This window comes from Salvelinus sp. IW2-2015, linkage group LG17 (assembly GCF_002910315.2).
Source record: "Salvelinus sp. IW2-2015 linkage group LG17, ASM291031v2, whole genome shotgun sequence".
Taxonomy (NCBI): domain Eukaryota; kingdom Metazoa; phylum Chordata; class Actinopteri; order Salmoniformes; family Salmonidae; genus Salvelinus; species Salvelinus sp. IW2-2015.
Genome location: NC_036857.1, coordinates 7336471 through 7354699, shown reverse-complemented (window position 1 = coordinate 7354699; position 18229 = coordinate 7336471). Strand labels below are relative to the sequence as shown.

Genomic DNA, 18229 nt, shown 5'->3' with positions numbered 1-18229 from the left:
CCCTTAAACATGTAACTAAATCTGTATTAGGCCCTACCAGATCAATAAATTCTCATCAATGTCCACTTTTATACAATTTATACTGTATTGTCTTTATGCTGGAGACACACAATATATGTTTTTATATTTCCCGTAAGTATCCTGTGAGAAAAGGTAGAAAGCAAGAGAGGTAGAAAAGCAAGAGAGCTCTATACATAGGCCTACAGAATAGTATGAACYACAAAAAACTAGGAAAAAGAACAAGGTCACTTCAATTAATTTCCCAGTTAAACCGTTTGGGAGTGTCTTATGATGAGATTTTGTACAACTATCGCTAGAAAAACTCAAAAACTCAGACTGGTCATCTCCGTATAACCGTTGCAAGACCCACTGGTTGATGCTTATTTATAAAACCCTCTTAGGCTTCACTCGTCCCTATCTGAGATACCTACTGCAGCCCTCATCCTCTAAAGACAACACCCATTCTGCCAATCACATTCAGTTAAAGGTCCCCAAAGCACACACATCCCTGGGTCGCTCCTCTTTTCAGTGTGCTGCAACTAGCAACAGGAACGAGCTGCAAAAAAAAAAAAACTAAAACTGTAAGGTTTTATCTCCATCTCTTCATTCAAAGACTCAATCATGGACACTCTTACTGACAGTTGTGGTGGATTTGCATGATGTATTGTTGTCTCTACCTTCTTGCTTTTGTGCTGTTGTCTGTGCCCAATAAAGTTTGTACCATGTTTTGTGCTGCTACCATGTTGTGCTGCTGCCATGTTGTGTTGCTACCATGTTGTTGTCATGTGGTGTTGCTACCATGCTGCGCTACCTCTTTATGTAGTGTTGTGGTATATCTCTTGTCGTGATGTGTGTTTTGTCCTACAGACAGTTGAAGTCGGAAGTTTACATACACCTTAGCCAAATACATTTGAACTCAGTTTTTCACAATTCCTGACATTTATTCCAAATAAAAATTCCCTGTCTTAGGTCAGTTACGATCACCACTTTATTGTAAGAATGTGAAATGTCAGAATACTAGTAAAGAGAATGATTTCTTTCAGCTTTTATTTCTTTCATCACATTCCCAGTGGGTCAGAAGTTTACATACACTCAATTAGTATTTGGTAGCATTGCCTTTAAATTGTTAACTTGGGTCAAACGTTTTGGGTAGCCTTCCACAAGCATCCCACAATAAGTTGGGTGAATGTTGGCCCATTCCTCCTGACAGAGCTGGTGTAACTGGGTCAGGTTTGTAGGCCTCCTTGCTCGCACACGCTTTTTCAGTTCTGCCCACACATTTTCTATAGGATTGAGGTCAGGGCTTTGTGATGGCCACTCCAATACCTTGACTTTGTTGTCCTTAGGCCATTTTGCCACGACTTCGGAAGTATGCTTGGGGTCATTGTCCATTTGGAAGACCCATTTGCGACCAAGCTTTAACTTCCTGACTGATGTCTTGAGATGTTGCTTCAATATATCCACATAATTTTCCGACCTCATGATGCCATCTATTTTTTGAAGTGCACCAGTCCCTCCTGCAGCAAAGCACCCCCACAACATTAAGCTGCCACCCCCTTGCTTCACGGTTGGGATGGTGTTCTTCGGCTTGCAAGCATCCCCCTTTTTCCTCCAAACATAACGATGGTCATTATGGCCAAACAGTTCTATTTTCGTTTCATCAGACCAGAGGACATTTCTCCAAAAAGTATGATCTTTGTCCCCATGTGCAGTTGCAAACCGTAGTCTGGCTTTTTTTATGGCGGTTTTGGAGCAATGGCTTCTTCCTTGCTGAGCGGCCTTTCAGGTTATGTCGATATGGGACTCATTTTACTGTGGATATAGATACTTTTGTACCTGTTTCCTCCAGCATCTTCACAAGGTCCTTTGCTGTTGTTCTGGGATTGATTTGCACTTTTCGCACCAAAGTACGTTCATCTCTAGGAGACAGAACGCGTCTCCTTCCTGAGCGGTATGACGGCTGTGTGGTCCCATGGTGTTTATACTTGCATACTATTGTTTGTACAGATGAATGTGGTACCTTCAGGTGTTTGTAAATTGCTGCCAAGGATGAACCAGACTTGTGGAGATCTACAATTTTTTTTTCTGAGGTCTTGGCTGATTTCTTTTGATTTTCCCATGATGTCAAGCAAAGAGGCACTGAGTTTGAAGGTAGGCCTTGAAATACATCCACAGGTACACCTCCAATTGACTCAAATGAGGTCAATTAGCCTATCATAAGCTTCTAAAGCCATGACATCATTTTCTGGAATTTTACAAGCTGTTTAAAGGCACAGTCAATTTAGTGTATGTAAACTTCTGACCACTGGAATTGTGATGAAGTGAATTATAAGTGAAATAATCTGTCTGTAAACAATTGTTGGAAAAATGACTTGTGTCATGCACAAAGTAGATGTTCTAACCGACTTGCCCAAACTATAGTTTGTTAACAAGAAATTTGTGGAGTGGTTGAAAAACGAGTTTTAATGACTCCAACCTAAGTGTATGTAAACTTCTGACTTCAACTGTATATATTTTTTAATCCCAGCCCGCGTCCCCGCAGGAGGCCTTTTGCCAGGCCCTCATTGTAAATAAGAATTTGTTCTTCACTGACTTGCCTAGTTAAATGAAGGTACGAAAAAAAACATTGGTTCCACAAACGAGAGAAGACAACGATGTGCAGATTCGCGAAAAAAGTGTGATTTCATAAACTGTTTATTCGATTGTGGGGTTTGAATATTGTGAGAAGTCAACAACATATTTGGTGAGAATCACAAGATAGGGTACAAAGTCAATTCTATTCTAGGGACATAAGCCTACATTGGGTGTTCAGTTTTCAATTATAGCATTATTTAATCTGCAGTTGTTCTTTTGCTATTTTATTTTTTTACAAATAATATTTAGATGTTAATAGTATCTTCTGATGACAATTATCACATATTTTAACTAAATGCAATCTATTAACTTCCAAATATAAGTAGGTACAGTATCTAGCTTTCCGATTACACGTTCAGATGGAATGGCTTGTCCTTTACTTTGTAAAAACCTTGATTGCATCGAGTGAATGTTGGACAAATATATTGGTTCCTTTCTAAACATAGCAATGTGAATGCAAATAGGACTGGGACCACAAATATGTGAATTGAACTGGCAAGAGTTGAGTCCTTATTCAAAGGCAAATGTAGTGTGAGTACAAAGATAACTGAGTTATTGTTTTTTTTTACCCGAGTTCTCTTTAAAGAGGACTGAGATCGGTTATTTTGTTGTGGACTATATGTGAAAACACCCAAAGTTATGCAGCCTCTCTCCATATTTTGTATTTTTCTTGTTAAATTATTACTAACATTATTGTTTTTAGTTTTGCGTAAGCTAGTTATTATGCAATTCATGACACACAAAGGGATGCTCGAAAACTCTGACACATCGTGGGCGTTGCCAGTTATGGGCGTTACCTGTAATGTATCGTCGTGACTACGCGGTCTCATGGGAAGGAGAGTTTCCAAAAATGCCAGTGAGCTGATGGTGCTGGGGAAGAAGGAGGTGACACCGCGCACCTAGCCTACTTCCTCAACTTGTCCAGGAGTAGCAGACTCTAGCTCCACACACTTATGGGAAGTCTACTAAAGTAGTGCCTGAAACAGGTGGATTCTCCCTCGCACAGCTACACACAACATATTGTTGTTTTTTTGTTCTGAGAAGGACCGGCATCACCACAAAATGAATTCGCTCTCAGCTTGGTTTTGGAGTGAGAGTTTCTGGCTTCCACCGAATGTTACTTGGGCGGAACTCGAGCACCCGCCACCAGGAGAGGAGTACCCCAGAGCTGACCAGCTACTCTCATGCTTACCGCTTGCTTTTGGCGTGTTGGCTGTCAGGGTTTTATTTGAGAGGTAGGCTATGTAACAAAGTAACGTGTATTGACTTGTCTTTGTAAACAAAAGATTTCCGCATTTGATATGTGTCAAAGATTTAGCGGTATAAACCAAGGCCAAGTCCTTGGCTAAACTGATTGTGTGTGTGTGTGTGTGTGTGTGCGCGCGCGCGCTTATTAAGCGCCAGTCAGAGGAACTAATTAGCGAACTGCCCTTGGGCCATGATAGGCCTATAAGGAGGCATTGTTTTCTGATGATAGGTTCCCAACACTACTCTAGTCTATATAATTTAGGCTATTGACACAAACACTATTGTGGAAAATACTATTAGTATGCTACTGTGTGTAGGCCAACAGTAGGCTACGAATAGCCACTGAGTATACAACGTTTGGATCATAGGTGTCTTGTTTAACCTGAAGGGTAGCCTAATTTAGTTTTTTTTGTGCCACTGGTGTGAGAAGCAGTAACCCTTCTGGCTTCATTGACCTGTGTTCTATTAAACGCCATACAGTCCCTTAGTAACCAGGCTTTGAGTAATCTCTGTAACCAATAAATACATTCTCGCGAGTAATTTGGTCAACTGCACTGATGCTAATCTTTGTAGAGGGACGAAGTTCACGCAAACTGACTGCTGCAAGTGACATGGCCATTGGATTATATTGTGTGCATCTCTAACGTCTAAAATGGCTCTTCTCTTTGTATCCTTTTCTTTCAAAGGCCTTATCTTTGTGTCCCTTTTGGCTGTTTTGATGTGAAATAAGCAAAGGAACTGGTAAAAGTGAATAGTCGATGTGTCTATCCATATTTGTATTTTATTTCACCTTTATTTAACTAGGCAAGTCAGTTAAGAACAAATTCTTATTTACAATGACGACCTAGGAACAGTGGGTTAACTGCCTTGTTCAGGGGCAGAACGATAGATGTTTACCTTGTCAGCTTGGGGATTCAATCTAGCAACCTTTTGGTTACTGGCACAAAGCTCTAACCACTAGGCTGCCTACTGCCCCATCTGCTTTCTATTAACTATCCATATGATTTCAGATTATTGTAAATGAGGGTGAAGGAATGGAAACACAAGATTATTGATGATATGCACTACTGGTGTTCTCTTCTGTGTACCACAGTAGAATTGGATGCTGGCTGTCTGCTTATCCAAATAGGTAATTTGAATTCTCTGCATAGCAAGGCCTCTCCTGAACAGATGCTTTCTGAAATGTTAGCTGGGCATATGTTTAGGCCTAGGTAGTACATTGGATTGTGTGATAGGAAGGAAGTGAATGTTTGAATGGGTCAGAGGCAGTACACTGAGGTCGGGGAGGTCTTGTGATAGACACTAACCAGCAAACTGAGATCTGTCTCACTCTCAGCAAGGAGCTTTCTCCTCCTGACCCACCTCCCTCTCACATGACAGCTCATCAGCCTCCTCTGTTTAGAGTTAGTGCTACATTCCTCCTCATACTCTCCCTCTGACTGTCTGTTTTCCTCCACAACCCTTTCTCATTCTAACTGCTTTTCTCTTACACACATACACCCACTGCACATACAATACATTTGTGGGTAAACTGTGAAGGCGCCCTGTCTGTTTGTGGAATAGGTCCCTGGTGAAAGCCGTGATCTTCTCTGCTGAGGTTTCTGGAGAACTGTAGGTACTGTAGAGCCAACCCTGTGTCCATGTTTAATATTGCTCTCTCTCTCTGGTGCTGTGTGTGTGTTTAGGCTAGTAGCCAAGCCCTGTGCCAACATACTTCAGATTCAGGCTGGAGAGAGCCGGCGAGCCCAGCCCAACGCTGTCCTGGAGAGGGTGTTTACATCCACAACGGTACTTAAAGCATTGGTCTCATATGCTGCTGCTGGGTGGACAAATGCAGCATTGTGACCTGAAATGTTTCTTATGTTATTGCTCACGGTGTAAAAGCAATTCACCACATGTAAATGAACGGGATGTTCTGTAAATGCAAGTGGATTAGTGGAAGTAAAAAAATAAATAAGTGGAAATGATAAAAATCCAACCTATCTTAGATGTATTCCACACTGATGAACTTGATTTTTACTTGCTACTCAGGAAAGTGTAATCAGATTTTGTTGATAACTGTCCAAAGCCAATTAGCTCTAAGATGCCAGTCTGTTTTGTCTGTAGCCAACTTTCCTTTGACTTGTTTAGCAGGGCAGCAATGTAGTGTTTTTGACACTAAAGCAGTGTCTCTGTCTCCTGCGCCTTTTCCTCAGAGTCCAGACTCGCGGCGGGTCGAGGGGCTCTCTAAGCAGCTGGACTGGGATGTGCGGAAAGTCCAGAGATGGTTCCGACTCCGGAGGAACCAGGACAAGCCCAGTACACTCACAAAGTTCTGCGAGAGCATGTAGGTTCTGAAAAGTCTTAATCAATCTAGATGCACTAGCTTCAGCATTGCTGTTCTGTTTCTTTTCTTTATGTTTCCTTTGCTCTTTGTTTTGCATCATAGGTGGAGGTTGACGTTTTATACCGGTATATTTACCTATGCAATTCGCTATCTGTGGGTGGTGAGTTGAATTGACTTCTACTGCACTACTCTAAATAACTTTAATATAATTCAAACACACTTTAAATTGAAAGGAGCCCTTTTAAAAAATGTTTTACTATAGGAAAGAAAGTAACAATAAGAATAACATGCTGACTATGCAGATTGCTTTCAAGAGGAAGTCATATTGATAAGCATTGTTATCCTCTTTGATTATCTTTGACATGTGCATGTCCTCCTCTAGTCTCCTTGGATGTGGGACACACGGCAATGCTGGTACAACTACCCATTTCAGGTGAAGGATCTACATACCAAGTACCTAAATACCATGATCATTCATCTAAATAGTCAACAGATGAAGATTCAATTCCTAACCATAGGGGTTGTTCATGTTCTCAATATGGCCCACACCTTGCTTCCACAGACGCTGAGTCCTGGCCAGTACAACTACTATGTAGCTGAGCTGGCCTTCTACTGGTCCCTCATGTTCTCCCAGTTTACAGACATCAAAAGGAAGGTGAGTCAGGTGACTGGGTTGGAGGGGCACAGTGGGTGGACTTGTAGTGGGGTAGGTGGACATTGAAAATGCAGCTATTGTGCTCCCCTCTCTCAAAAACACTAATCCTACCACCACTTCAGTCAGTGGCTTTCATTCATGCTAATTGGCCAATCTATTGTAGCTGGTATGCAAGCTATTTAAATCCACTTGATTTTCTGGAAAGTCTTTGGTCGTTTAGCAAGAATTGGTGCCAGTATGTCCTGTTTTTGTTACTTCATTTCAGAGACACTTTCGTCTCACTCTAGGTTAGCAAGGTAATTATTGTTTTGTAATAGAAGGCCTACGATACTGTGTAAACTCTGATGAACAGGTTAGACGCAGCAGTGAGTTTCTGTAGAGGCATAGTTTGGGACAGGAGTTTATGTATGAAGCACTAGCCCAGAGTCCAATCCTACTGAGAGTAGACCTAATCCATTGTCACATGGGTGCTGCTGGAAGAGGTAGAATTACATTAGCACTGTGCTGTTCTCTGGTAGTGGGTCAAGGGGAAAGGAAGATTTTTTATTTATATCACTTAGCAAGTTTTGCATGTTGTATGAGGTTGTAAAGGTTTCCAATACTCCTATGTTTGACCCTAGCATCTTTGTACACCATTACAAATGCAAAGATCCTTAAGCAGGAGCAATGAAGACAAACACATTGCAAAATCAATGTCGTTTCAAGTTAAGAAAATATACTCAGTACATGTAATCTAGTTTAATATATAACTAAAAGTATCTGGTGAAGTTTCTAGGAGATCATTAATCATGTGTGGAAGAATTCTCATTGCCAAGCAGATGCGGCCTTTTCAAAAGCTGGTGACGACATTGTGTCAGGTCAATGAACTTGTTGGGATGGTTTAATAGACCAGGTTGTTGTGACCTTGGTTCCACTCACTCAGTGATTCTATGCGTTTTATTGGAATGAAATGGCATGTGTGTAAATATTTTTCCCTCCCCCTCTCTCTCCCCCCTTGTCTACCTCTTTATCTATCTATCCCTCTATTTCTTTGTTTACCTTTGTCCTCTGACAGGATTTCCTCATCATGTTTGTCCATCACCTGGCCACCATAACTCTCATCACCTTCTCCTACTGTAACAACATGCTGCGAATAGGCACTATGGTCATGTGTGTCCATGATGCCTCCGACATCGTGCTGGAGGTAGATAAAATGTCAAGTGCCTATACTAGAGCCATGTATTTAGAAGGTTGGCCAATGCGGTTTCTGCATTATGATGTACTTACATGACACTTCAACATTCTATGGCAGCCATGTTAGCTCCTCATTAACAGTACATGGGGAATATTTAAACAATGCTATGTAACTGAATGTCTAGAATTAGAACAATATTCAAAAAGTACATTTCTTTTCAAAATATTTGGCTTTGGCCTATGCTATACTGTATGTGTAGAGCTGTCTTTTTACTGGCTGAGGTGGTTCCACACAACTGAAATATTATTTATGGTGTATGTGGGTGTGAGTACGGGGTTTCACCCAGGCGAGTGTTTACTCTGTGTTTGAACAGCTGTGTGCATTACTGCTGCACTTAGCTAATACCTGTTTAACTGGAATCTGACTGTTTAACATGTCTGTTTACCAAGGTACAGCGAGAGGTGTCATTGAAGGAGAATTAAACATGTTTGCTGGTTTGCTATCTGTACTCATGTGCCTATTCATTTCCTTCCCCCCCAAGTTGGCCAAGTTGGCCAATTATGCAAAGTACCAGCGGATTTGTGACACCGGCTTTGTAGTATTCAGCATCGTCTTCTTCATCACGCGACTTGTCATCTATCCCTTTTGGTAAGGGGGGGTACATATTGAATTATGCAACAAGGCACAGAGCTGCGTTATCTAACRCCAGCCATTCTGTCCTTAGCACTATAGGATAGATGTATAATTCATTAGATTTCTATAAAAGGATTTGGCTCTTTGGCGTCTCCTTGTGACGGTGCCCTGGTAACGCGTGTGCTTGGTTGTGTGTGTCTGTTGAAGGATCATATACAGTGTGCTGGTGGAGAGCTGGGAGATTGTCGGTCCGTACAGGTCCTGGTGGCTGTTGAACGGCCTGCTTCTGGTCCTGCAGTCTCTTCATGTCTTCTGGTTCTACCTCATCGCTAGAATCGCCATCAAAGCCATATTCAAGGGCAAGGTGTGTATGTGTGTTTAACTTTACTCCGTCTGAATAATAGTGAACCTATGGTAGCAACAGTGATAGTTTGTGTAATATGCTCACGTTGTAGACCTAAAAATAAACATTTGCCAATATCAAAACATTTGTCCTTTTACGCAGACCGCCTATTTAGGTTTAGCGAGGAAAAACAGTAATACGTTGATGATCTGATTCCTTGTATGATTCCTTTGCAGACTATTCATTGTTACTGAGCACAAACTCTGTCCCTTTTTAAAAGGTGGCGAAGGATGACCGCAGTGACATTGAGAGCAGCTCAGAAGAGGAGACGGACACCAATGTCAAGAGCAGGAACAAGTCACAACCAAACGGTAGCGAGCAATCACCAAAAAAAGACAACGGGACCAATGGCTTCACCAAAGGTGGAACAAAAGACCACTGAACACAGGGAGAGGTGATTATGAACTGGACACGGGGGTCTCTGAAATGGATCCCCTCTGCTGTGCCACTTAATTGGGTCCCAGCTCTGTTTAACTGAACTTCAACTCTTCTTTCACTTTCAGAAAAACAAACCCTCTCAGAACTGGTGTGGGTTGTGAAGACGATGATAAAATTGACAATGTTTGCTGCCTTGAGGACCTATTTATCACTGTGTGTTTCTTTGTATCAAGTTTACAACTTTGCCTTTGCTTATAGTAGAAATAGGGGAGGAAAGTTTTCATAGAAGTTTTACCGGTCAAATACTGCTTCTTCATTTCTACAATGTTTTGATAACTCACCTTTTTTTTTACTTGGAGAGAGCTTTATAGATGAAACCGGTGATATTTTAATGGTTGTAAGAGATTGTGTGCCTTACTGAATATGCTGCCTCCCCTCATCTGAGGGGAAAAAATAAAGTAGAAATGATCTGTATTTTTCTCATTAAAAACCTTTATTTGAACCAAATCATTAGTTAACATCTTTTGACAACCAAAACTTTAGCAATGGCACACAAGTAACCTCATGAATGTGTTCACTATCAGACACCGTTCAGCCCATGGCTGTTTGAAGCCCATTGTCATGTAACTCTATACTAGTAGAAAGAATGGAGGGATCAAACAAATACTGTCAAGGGATTGGTTTTTATTTAGCCTTCTCAGGCTAAATTAGTCAAGTTTTTTTGGTGGTGACATTTTTAAAAGGTATTTTTTGTTTAGTATTTGATTTTTGCACACTGGTCCATCATCTCAAACATGTCTTCACTGAAGTCGTTATACTGCAGACTGAAAGAGAGGAAGGCAAATGTCAGAAGAACCCTTACACTTTTCACATGACAAATTGTGATAGCACAAATTTCACAACAGCAGTAGGGATTACGAAACAACGTGTCTTTTGCGTGTGGTACAGAGGAGGCTGTGGAAGGAGCTATAGGAGGTCATGCTCATTGTAATGGCTGGAATGGATTTCTTTGGAACGTATCAAACACAGCAAACATATGGAAACCACATGTTTGACTAACATTTAATCCATTCTAGCCATTACAATGAGCCTGTCCTCCTATAGCTCCTCCCACTAGCCTCTGGTGTGGTCCTATATAAATCGCACTGAACACTAAAACATGAATACTATTGTATAGAGAACCATCAATACTACTACAATGTATCAGTGGAATCCACCACTACTTGGCTCACTCACTTCATCTCCTGCATGGTGCGACTATCCTGCATGACTTGGACCAGGGCTGGGACTGAGGTGTCAGTCAGATGGTTGTTCTTCAGGACCAGGCTCTTCAGGAAGCCACTGGCCCTCACCGCCGCACTCAGGTCTCCAACACAGGCATCCGTCAGCTGGATCATCTCAACACTAACACACACACACCATTATCTCAGTTTTGCCAAGGACTTAGCCTTGGTATATACCTCTAAATCTTTGATGTGACATATCACACACACAAAGTGAGAGGATTCAAGTGTTACACTGATCCGGAGACGCACACTGTCTGTTCACTTACTCCAGGTGCTCCAGACTGCACCGTTTGTTTCCCAGTGCGACCCAGAGGTGTTTGGCTCCTTCGTCTCCTATTTTGTTCAGGCCCACAGACAGTGTTCTCAGTCCAGAGGTCCCACTGCTCAGCAAAACGCCCAACTCCTTGAAGACCAGGGTAGTCAACTCACAGCGTACCAAGCTGCAACAGAAAACCCTAATTGGTTCTGATACAAAGGCATGAATCGTCTCTTTTCCAAGGGGTTCCCAGACTACAACAGATAATACACTCAATACATAACAAGCATGCTGCGGACTGTAGTACCGCAGTTTCTCCAGTGGGCATCCAGGCTTGTTGAGGGCCATACACAGCTGCAGTGCCCCCTCCTGGCCCAACGCATTCACAGACAGATCCAGCTCAGTCAGCCTACAGCCTTCTGACTGCAAGGCCTCAGCCACACCAGCACAACACGCAGCTGTCAACTCATTATCAAACAATCTGGCAAGGGATAGAGCAGAAAGGGAATCAGGAGAGATACTCTGCATGTCATATCACAAATCTCCATATCTGAGCAATGTGTTGTTTTTTATTTGTCCTAGAGACTTGAGTGAGCTATTATAACTATAATAACTGCATCCATTATCTATCTGGTCCTTACATCAGGCTTTGCAGTTGGCAGCAGGGATATTGGAGAGCCTTGGCCAGCCAATCCACCCCCTGGTCGGTGAGGCAGTTCTGTGCCAGGTTCAGTATTCTCAGCTCTGATTGGCCAACGCACAGTGCAGTTGACAAGGCCTCCATGGACCCCCCCGTCAACTCACACCTCGGTAACCTTCACAAAGTCAACTAATTACAGGCTAATAATGATATTTGAACTGTCAGTCATAGATGTATTCTTCTTCCAAAATGATACCATTACAATATCTTTGCTAGAGTACGTACTGAAGCTCCTGCAGTTTGCAGTGAGGGCTTCCCAGTGCATGGCTCAGCTTCCTGAGCCCCTGGTCATGGAGCGTATTCCCCCTCAGCTCCAACACGCGGAGATGGGATTTGTCTGAGGTCAGGACTGCCACCAGGTCCCCACAGCAAGCCTCTGTTAACCCGCACACTGGAAGTCTACAGAAACCAATCATCATCCATTTAGATACAACAAACAGATCAAGTGACTTTACTATTACGTAATTCAATAGCATGCGCCAAATGCCAATACAACCCTGTTATAAGGAAGTTATAGTGTAATAATTAAGTTTATGGTGCCATATGTTTTAAATGCTTTATATTCCGTCTATGAGTAGTATGGGACCTCGTCTTCAATAACCTATTGAAATTGAGAACATTTTGAAATCGTAATTTACTGTAACACCGCCATCAATATTAGATTGTGCATTACATTTGAATGGCATGATGCAAACACTGTAAATGTCATATTCTGTGAAGTAAGATGGAACTCACTTTAATGTTTGTATGTTGCAGTCCCCAAGTCCTGTGCAAAGAACTTTGAAGCCTGTGTCACCCATGGGGTTGTAGGACATATCCAGCTCTGTGGTCCTTCCCTGGCTGAGGGCTGAGGCCAGGTGAGCGAGAGCCCCAGCACTAAGAGAGCTCTGAACCAGGCTGTGGACAAAACAAATGAAGAGATGTGCATGAATATGCAGCTTTGGTGATGTTTTAAAGGGCAAATCCGCAGTTGAAACAATAACAAAGCAGCCACCCCACCAGTGTTGGTAAAAAACTGAGGAATGGGGCTGGAGAAATGTAACCACTCAAATTCATAGACAGAGCTATGGATACAAGGACTGACCATCCATGGTATCAAAATTCTAGTTTTAACCATGTTGAGGCTAGTGTTTGTTTCCAATTGTTGTTTACAAACATGGGAGTAAAATATGCTTATATTTGGGGTTCTGATGGGGTAAGACAGTTGAGCTAAAATCATGAGGCATTTATATTCTTCAAGAATCAATGGGTATATATCATTAACTTATAAGTCCTAAAATGAATATAGCAACTGCAGATTTCCCCTTTAAGAACTGTTAAAATTGTACAAATGTGACATTTTTGTTACGTAAATGTTTTGGAATTAATTTATACAATGTACAGTAACCTACATACCATGCATACAGTAAATCATACTGTAATATGTCTCTTTCCACTATCTGGAAAGGAACAGTAATTACAGATCATTTGTTTGCGACAAAAGATCGAATCAAATTTTAATAGTCAAATTTTTTATTTGTTTAACCTTTATTTAACTAGGTAAGTCAATTAAGAACAAAATCCTATTTACAATGACGGCCTACCCCGGCCAAACCCAGATGACGTTGGGCCAATTGTGTGCCGCCCTATGGGACTCCCAATCACATTCTTTGCAGCAATTTGACCATAAAGGCCCGATTCAAAACCTATTCCTCCTCAGGAGACTGAAAAGAGTTGGCATGAGTCCTCAGATGTTCAAAAGATTTTACAGCTGCACCATTGAGAGCATCCTGACAGGTTGCATCACTGCCTGGTATGGCAACTGCTCGGCCTCTGACCGCAAGGCACTACAGAGGGTAGTGCGTATGGCCCAGTACATCACCGGGGCCAAGCTTCCTGCCATCCAGGACCTTTATACTAGGCGGTGTCAGAGGAAGGTCCTAAAAATCGTCAAAGACTCCAGCCACCCTAGTCATAGACTGTTCTCTCTGCTACTGCACGGCAAGCGATACCGGAGTGCCAAGTCTAAGTCCAAGAGGCTTCTCAACAGCTTCTACCCCCAAGCCATAAGACTCCTGAACAACTAATCAAATGGCTACTCAGACTATTTGCACCCCCCCCCCACGCTGCTACTACTCTCTGTTATTATCTATGCATAATTATCTCAATTACCTCGACACCGGTGCCCCCGCACATTGACTCTGTACCGGTACCCCCTGTATAGAGCCCCGCTATTGTTATGCTGCTCTTAATTATTTGTTTTTCTTATCGCTTACTTTTTTCTTAATTTTTATTTTTTTGGTATTTTCTTAAAACTGCATCATTGGTTAAGGGCTTGTAAGTAAGAATTTCACTGTAAGATCTACACCTGTTGTATTCGGCACGTGACAAATAACATTTGATTTGATTCACGCAGTCTCCTCTGAACAGTTGATGTTGAGATGTGTCTGTTACTTGAACTCTGTGATGCATTTATTTGGGCTGCAATCTGAGGTGCAGTTAACTCTAATGAACGTATCCTCTGCAGCAGAGGTAACTCTGGGTCTTCCTTTCCTGTGGCGGTCCTCATGAGAGCCAGTTTCATCATAGAGCTTGATGGTTTTTGCAACTGCACTTGTAGAAACTTTCAAAGTTCTTGAAATGTACAGATTGACTGACCTTCATGTCTTAAAGTAATGATGTAATATGAAAAAGTAATATGATTAAAGTAATATGGACGGTCTTTTACCAAATAAGGCTATCTTCTGTATACCACCCTACCTTGTCACAACACAACTGATTGGCTCAAAAGCATTAAGGAAAGAACTTCCACATATTAACTCTTAACAAAGCACACCTGTTAATTGAAATGCATTCCAGGTGACCTCATGAAGCTGGTTGAGATCATTTTGATTTATTTTACCATTATTTGACTAGGCAAGTCAGTTAAGAACTAATTCTTATCTTACAATGACCCCAGCCAAACCCTCCCCTAACCCGGACAACGCTGAGTCCCTAAGGGACTCCCGATCATGGCCGGTTGTGATACAGCCCGGGATCAAACCAGGGTCTGTAGTGACACCTCTAGCACTAACATGCAGTGCCTTAGACCGCTGCGCCACTCGGGAGCCCCTACATGCACCGAATACAACAGGTAGACCTTACAGTGAAATGCTTACAAGCCCTTAATATAAGCCCAACAATGCAGTTAAGAAAGAAATGTGTTAAGTAATAAAAAATATTTTAAAAAGTAACAAATAATAACAGAGCAGCAGTAAAATAACAATAGCGAGGCTATATACAGGGGGTACCGGTACAGAGTCAATGTGCGGGGGCACCGGTTAATCAAGGTAATTGAGGTAATATGTACATGTAGGTAGAGTTAAAGTGACAATGCATTGATAATAAACAAAGTAGCAGCAGCGTAAAAGAGGGGGTGGGGGGGGCAATGCGATAGTTTGGGTAGCCATTTGATTAGCTATTCAGGAGTCTTATGGCTTGGGGGTAGAAGCTGTTAAGAAGTCTTTTGGACCTAGGCTTAGTGCTCCGGTACCGCTTGCTGTGTGGTAGCAGAGAGAACACTCTATGACTAGGGTGGCTGGAATCTTTGACATTTTTTAGGGCCTTCCTCTGATATCGCCTGGTATAGAGGTCCTGGAAGGCAGGAAGTTTGGCCCCAGTGATGTACTGGGCCGTACGCACTACCCTCTGTAGTGCCTTGCAGTCGGAGGCCAAGCAGTTGCCATACCAGGCAGTAATATGTATAGCTGTAGAATAGTAGTATTGCGATCCACACTTATAAACCAGGGTCGTTACAGTAGATACATAATTTGTTTGATTATTTGTATGCATGTATGTGGTCCCACAATGGTAGGATCTGAAAAACATGCTTTAGGTTTCTGTTTTACTTTCTAGTTGCAGATGAGAGGTATTGATTGCCACTGTATCATATCATTTACCAAACTGAATTGGGTCACACTTACTAGCAACAAAATACTAGACAACAAATCACATTGATTTTCTGTTTCCTCAATTACTCACATTATTTTATGAGAGAGACGTATGGCAGGAACCAAAAGGTTGGCTTTTTCCTCAGTTAAATCCTTGCTGCTGTACAGATTCAGCTGATCCCATTCCCCCAGACATGTCACTATATAGCTGAGAGACACACAGTCATGTACACCCAGAACGCCATAGCTGATGCCACGGGCAGACGGAGTGATGATCTCCTTCACCAGCTTCTCATTCTGACGTTGATGGAGCAGATGAAAGTAATGGAGGTGTCTGTCTGTGTGATAGCTCTCCAGTGCCTTCCGAGAGGTGCTTTTAAACCAGCTGCTGAAGTCCATGATGTGGTCAGTGTTGAACTCTCCCAGTTCAGATTCCAGAGGCTTCCTCTGAGAGGGCTCAGAAAGCCCTGCCAGGTAAAGGTCGAGAAACTCTACACAACCCTCATGGTTCTCCAACAGCTCTTCCACACTCACTGCTTCTGACTCGTCTAAGTAGAAGGATGCAGCCAAGAAAAACTCTTGGATCTTCTGGGTGTGGAAGGAGAAAATGCAGTTGTCCGATTCCAGGTCACCATCAACGTGCAGGAAATCTTTCATTGATGTTGGAGTTGTTAGGAACTGTTGTACATCAGTTGAGGCCATTTCTTCTTTGGAGCAGTTTGAATCTGGGCCAAGACAGCAATGGGAAGCCATTCTACCCAGGGAGGTCACCAGGTCTCTGGCATTGGTCGTGTCCAATGACAGTGCCCGAATAAGGTGGATGGTGATATAAACAAACACCTGGGTTAGTGTCTCAGGAAGAATCTCTCCAGCCTCCATCAGAGACTTGTAAATGGAACATGTCATCCAGCAGAATCTAGGAGAGGTGCAGAAATCATAGAACCCCATTGTCCTTTCTATGTTCTCAAACGCTTGACTGGCTACAATTGGATCAGAGAAGAACCTGTCGCAATAGGCCTTCCTCTGGGGTTTCAGAAACCCCAACAGCTCCATGCGGTAGCCATCTAGAGACTCAAGACTGGCTGCGGTAGGCCTTGAGGTCAGCAGTATGGCTGCCCCTTTCAGCAGAGGTCCATGCACCAGGCTGGCCACTAGCATAGAGACTGAGGCTGGCTGCTGAGGGTCCGAGCAGAGGGTCAGGGATGTGGGGGGTTCCAGGCTGTGCTGGTACTGATCCAGCCCATCAAACAGAAACAGCAGAGACTTTGGATTCTGCAGGACTAGAGCCAGGGACTCAGGGGAAAGGTGACTGTAGCACTGAAGCAGCAATGCCTGCAGAGACAGCACCCCCTTATGGGCATTCAGATCCCTGAATGTGAAATGGAAGACACAGGAAAAGTGCTGGAGATGTTTGCCAGTGGCCCAGTCCACTATTAGCTTCTCCAAGGCAGTGGTTCTGCCAACTCCAGCTGGACCAACCACTATAACAGGTTTCGGCTGGTGTCTATCTTTGGGCAATGCCATTAGAATGGCATGTTGAAATGACTGTGGTTTCTCTTGCATCTGTTTTTCTGACACATCAGGACCAGTAGTCATGAGTGGAATGTAATTATTATCATGCACAACTTTATTTGGCAACTGGCCTCCAAGAAGGGTTGATGTGTCCTCTGACTTCTGCTTTCTATGGGCCAGCAGTGCTGCCTTGTGCATTGTGTGGATAGCTGTCGATAGAAAACAGCAGTTTGAAAAAAGGAACGTTGAGAAACAGAGGGACATTGTTAGGTGACGCAAGCACATGCACGCGCATCAACGCAAAGTTGGCACACACATATTGGAGCACAGAGTAGACACAGACGCACAGGCATGCGAAAACAAGCATGRAAATACATTTTTCACTATACGGTAAACCATATTGCGGTTTACAGTTTTTCTAGGCGGTTGTACCTGGTTTTAATGTCTATGGATTTCACAAAGTAGCCAACATTTACATGAAAATCACATTCTTATGGGGCGGCGTACACTTACTTTGAAAACAATCCTTTGATGTCGCCATAATGTATCTATAATTCCCGCTGGTGTCTGTCCTGTGCTTTCGTTCGTTCAGAACAATAGGCAATAAAATGCTTGAAATAGTATGTTTTCGCAAATTAATAAAAATGAATCACAGCCGATGTTGTATCTGTGCAACTGTTCAATATGTTCCGGGTGGCAGCTAGAATAGAGGATGAAAAAGAAGGAAGTGATATGTGCAATATCCTTTATGGACAAGACTTATTCTAATGAACTTGCGGAAACACCTAACGGCAGCAGGGTCTACTAGTTTCAGCCTTCATATACTGTGATTGGTTTCAGCCAGCCAATACTATAGAGCAAGGGTATTCAACCTGGGATCCGAGGACCCCTAGAGGTACTGCAGGTGGTCCGCGAAAATATGTAGATTTTTTTTATTTCAATGTTTTTATGAATGTAGCTAGCAACCACATAATTAATTAATTATGAATAACATACATACAGTAGAAAAGAGGAGCATATATTATTTCTAATTATTATTTTTCAACACTCAGTATCTGACATACACTTTGAAAGAATACCTTCGAGTAGGATACTGCCGCGCTGGTGAGGAATGTG

At 42.5% G+C, this 18229-nt stretch overlaps 2 protein-coding genes across 2 annotated transcripts; one reads left to right on the top strand and one right to left on the bottom strand.

Moving 5' to 3' along the window:
• The first annotated feature begins 3404 nt into the window (after window positions 1-3404).
• Window positions 3405-9467, top strand: LOC111976765 (ceramide synthase 5). The gene is made up of 10 exons (XM_024005874.2): window positions 3405-3869; window positions 5568-5670; window positions 6078-6208; window positions 6311-6368; window positions 6591-6641; window positions 6771-6863; window positions 7918-8046; window positions 8579-8685; window positions 8878-9034; window positions 9294-9467. The coding sequence occupies exons 1-10, from the start codon at window positions 3697-3699 to the stop codon at window positions 9453-9455; spliced, it is 1164 nt and encodes a 387-aa protein (XP_023861642.1). The 5' UTR covers window positions 3405-3696; the 3' UTR covers window positions 9456-9467.
• Window positions 9468-9921: 454 nt separating this feature from the next.
• Window positions 9922-17836, bottom strand: LOC111976764 (NACHT, LRR and PYD domains-containing protein 12). The gene is made up of 9 exons (XM_024005872.2): window positions 17627-17836; window positions 15693-17322; window positions 12429-12590; window positions 11919-12092; window positions 11635-11808; window positions 11301-11474; window positions 11004-11177; window positions 10688-10855; window positions 9922-10275 (listed from the first exon to the last, which is right to left on the bottom strand). Exons 1-9 carry the CDS (start codon window positions 17652-17654, stop codon window positions 10206-10208), a joined length of 2754 nt encoding a protein of 917 aa, XP_023861640.1. The 5' UTR covers window positions 17655-17836; the 3' UTR covers window positions 9922-10205.
• Between the last annotated feature and the right edge of the window lie 393 nt (window positions 17837-18229).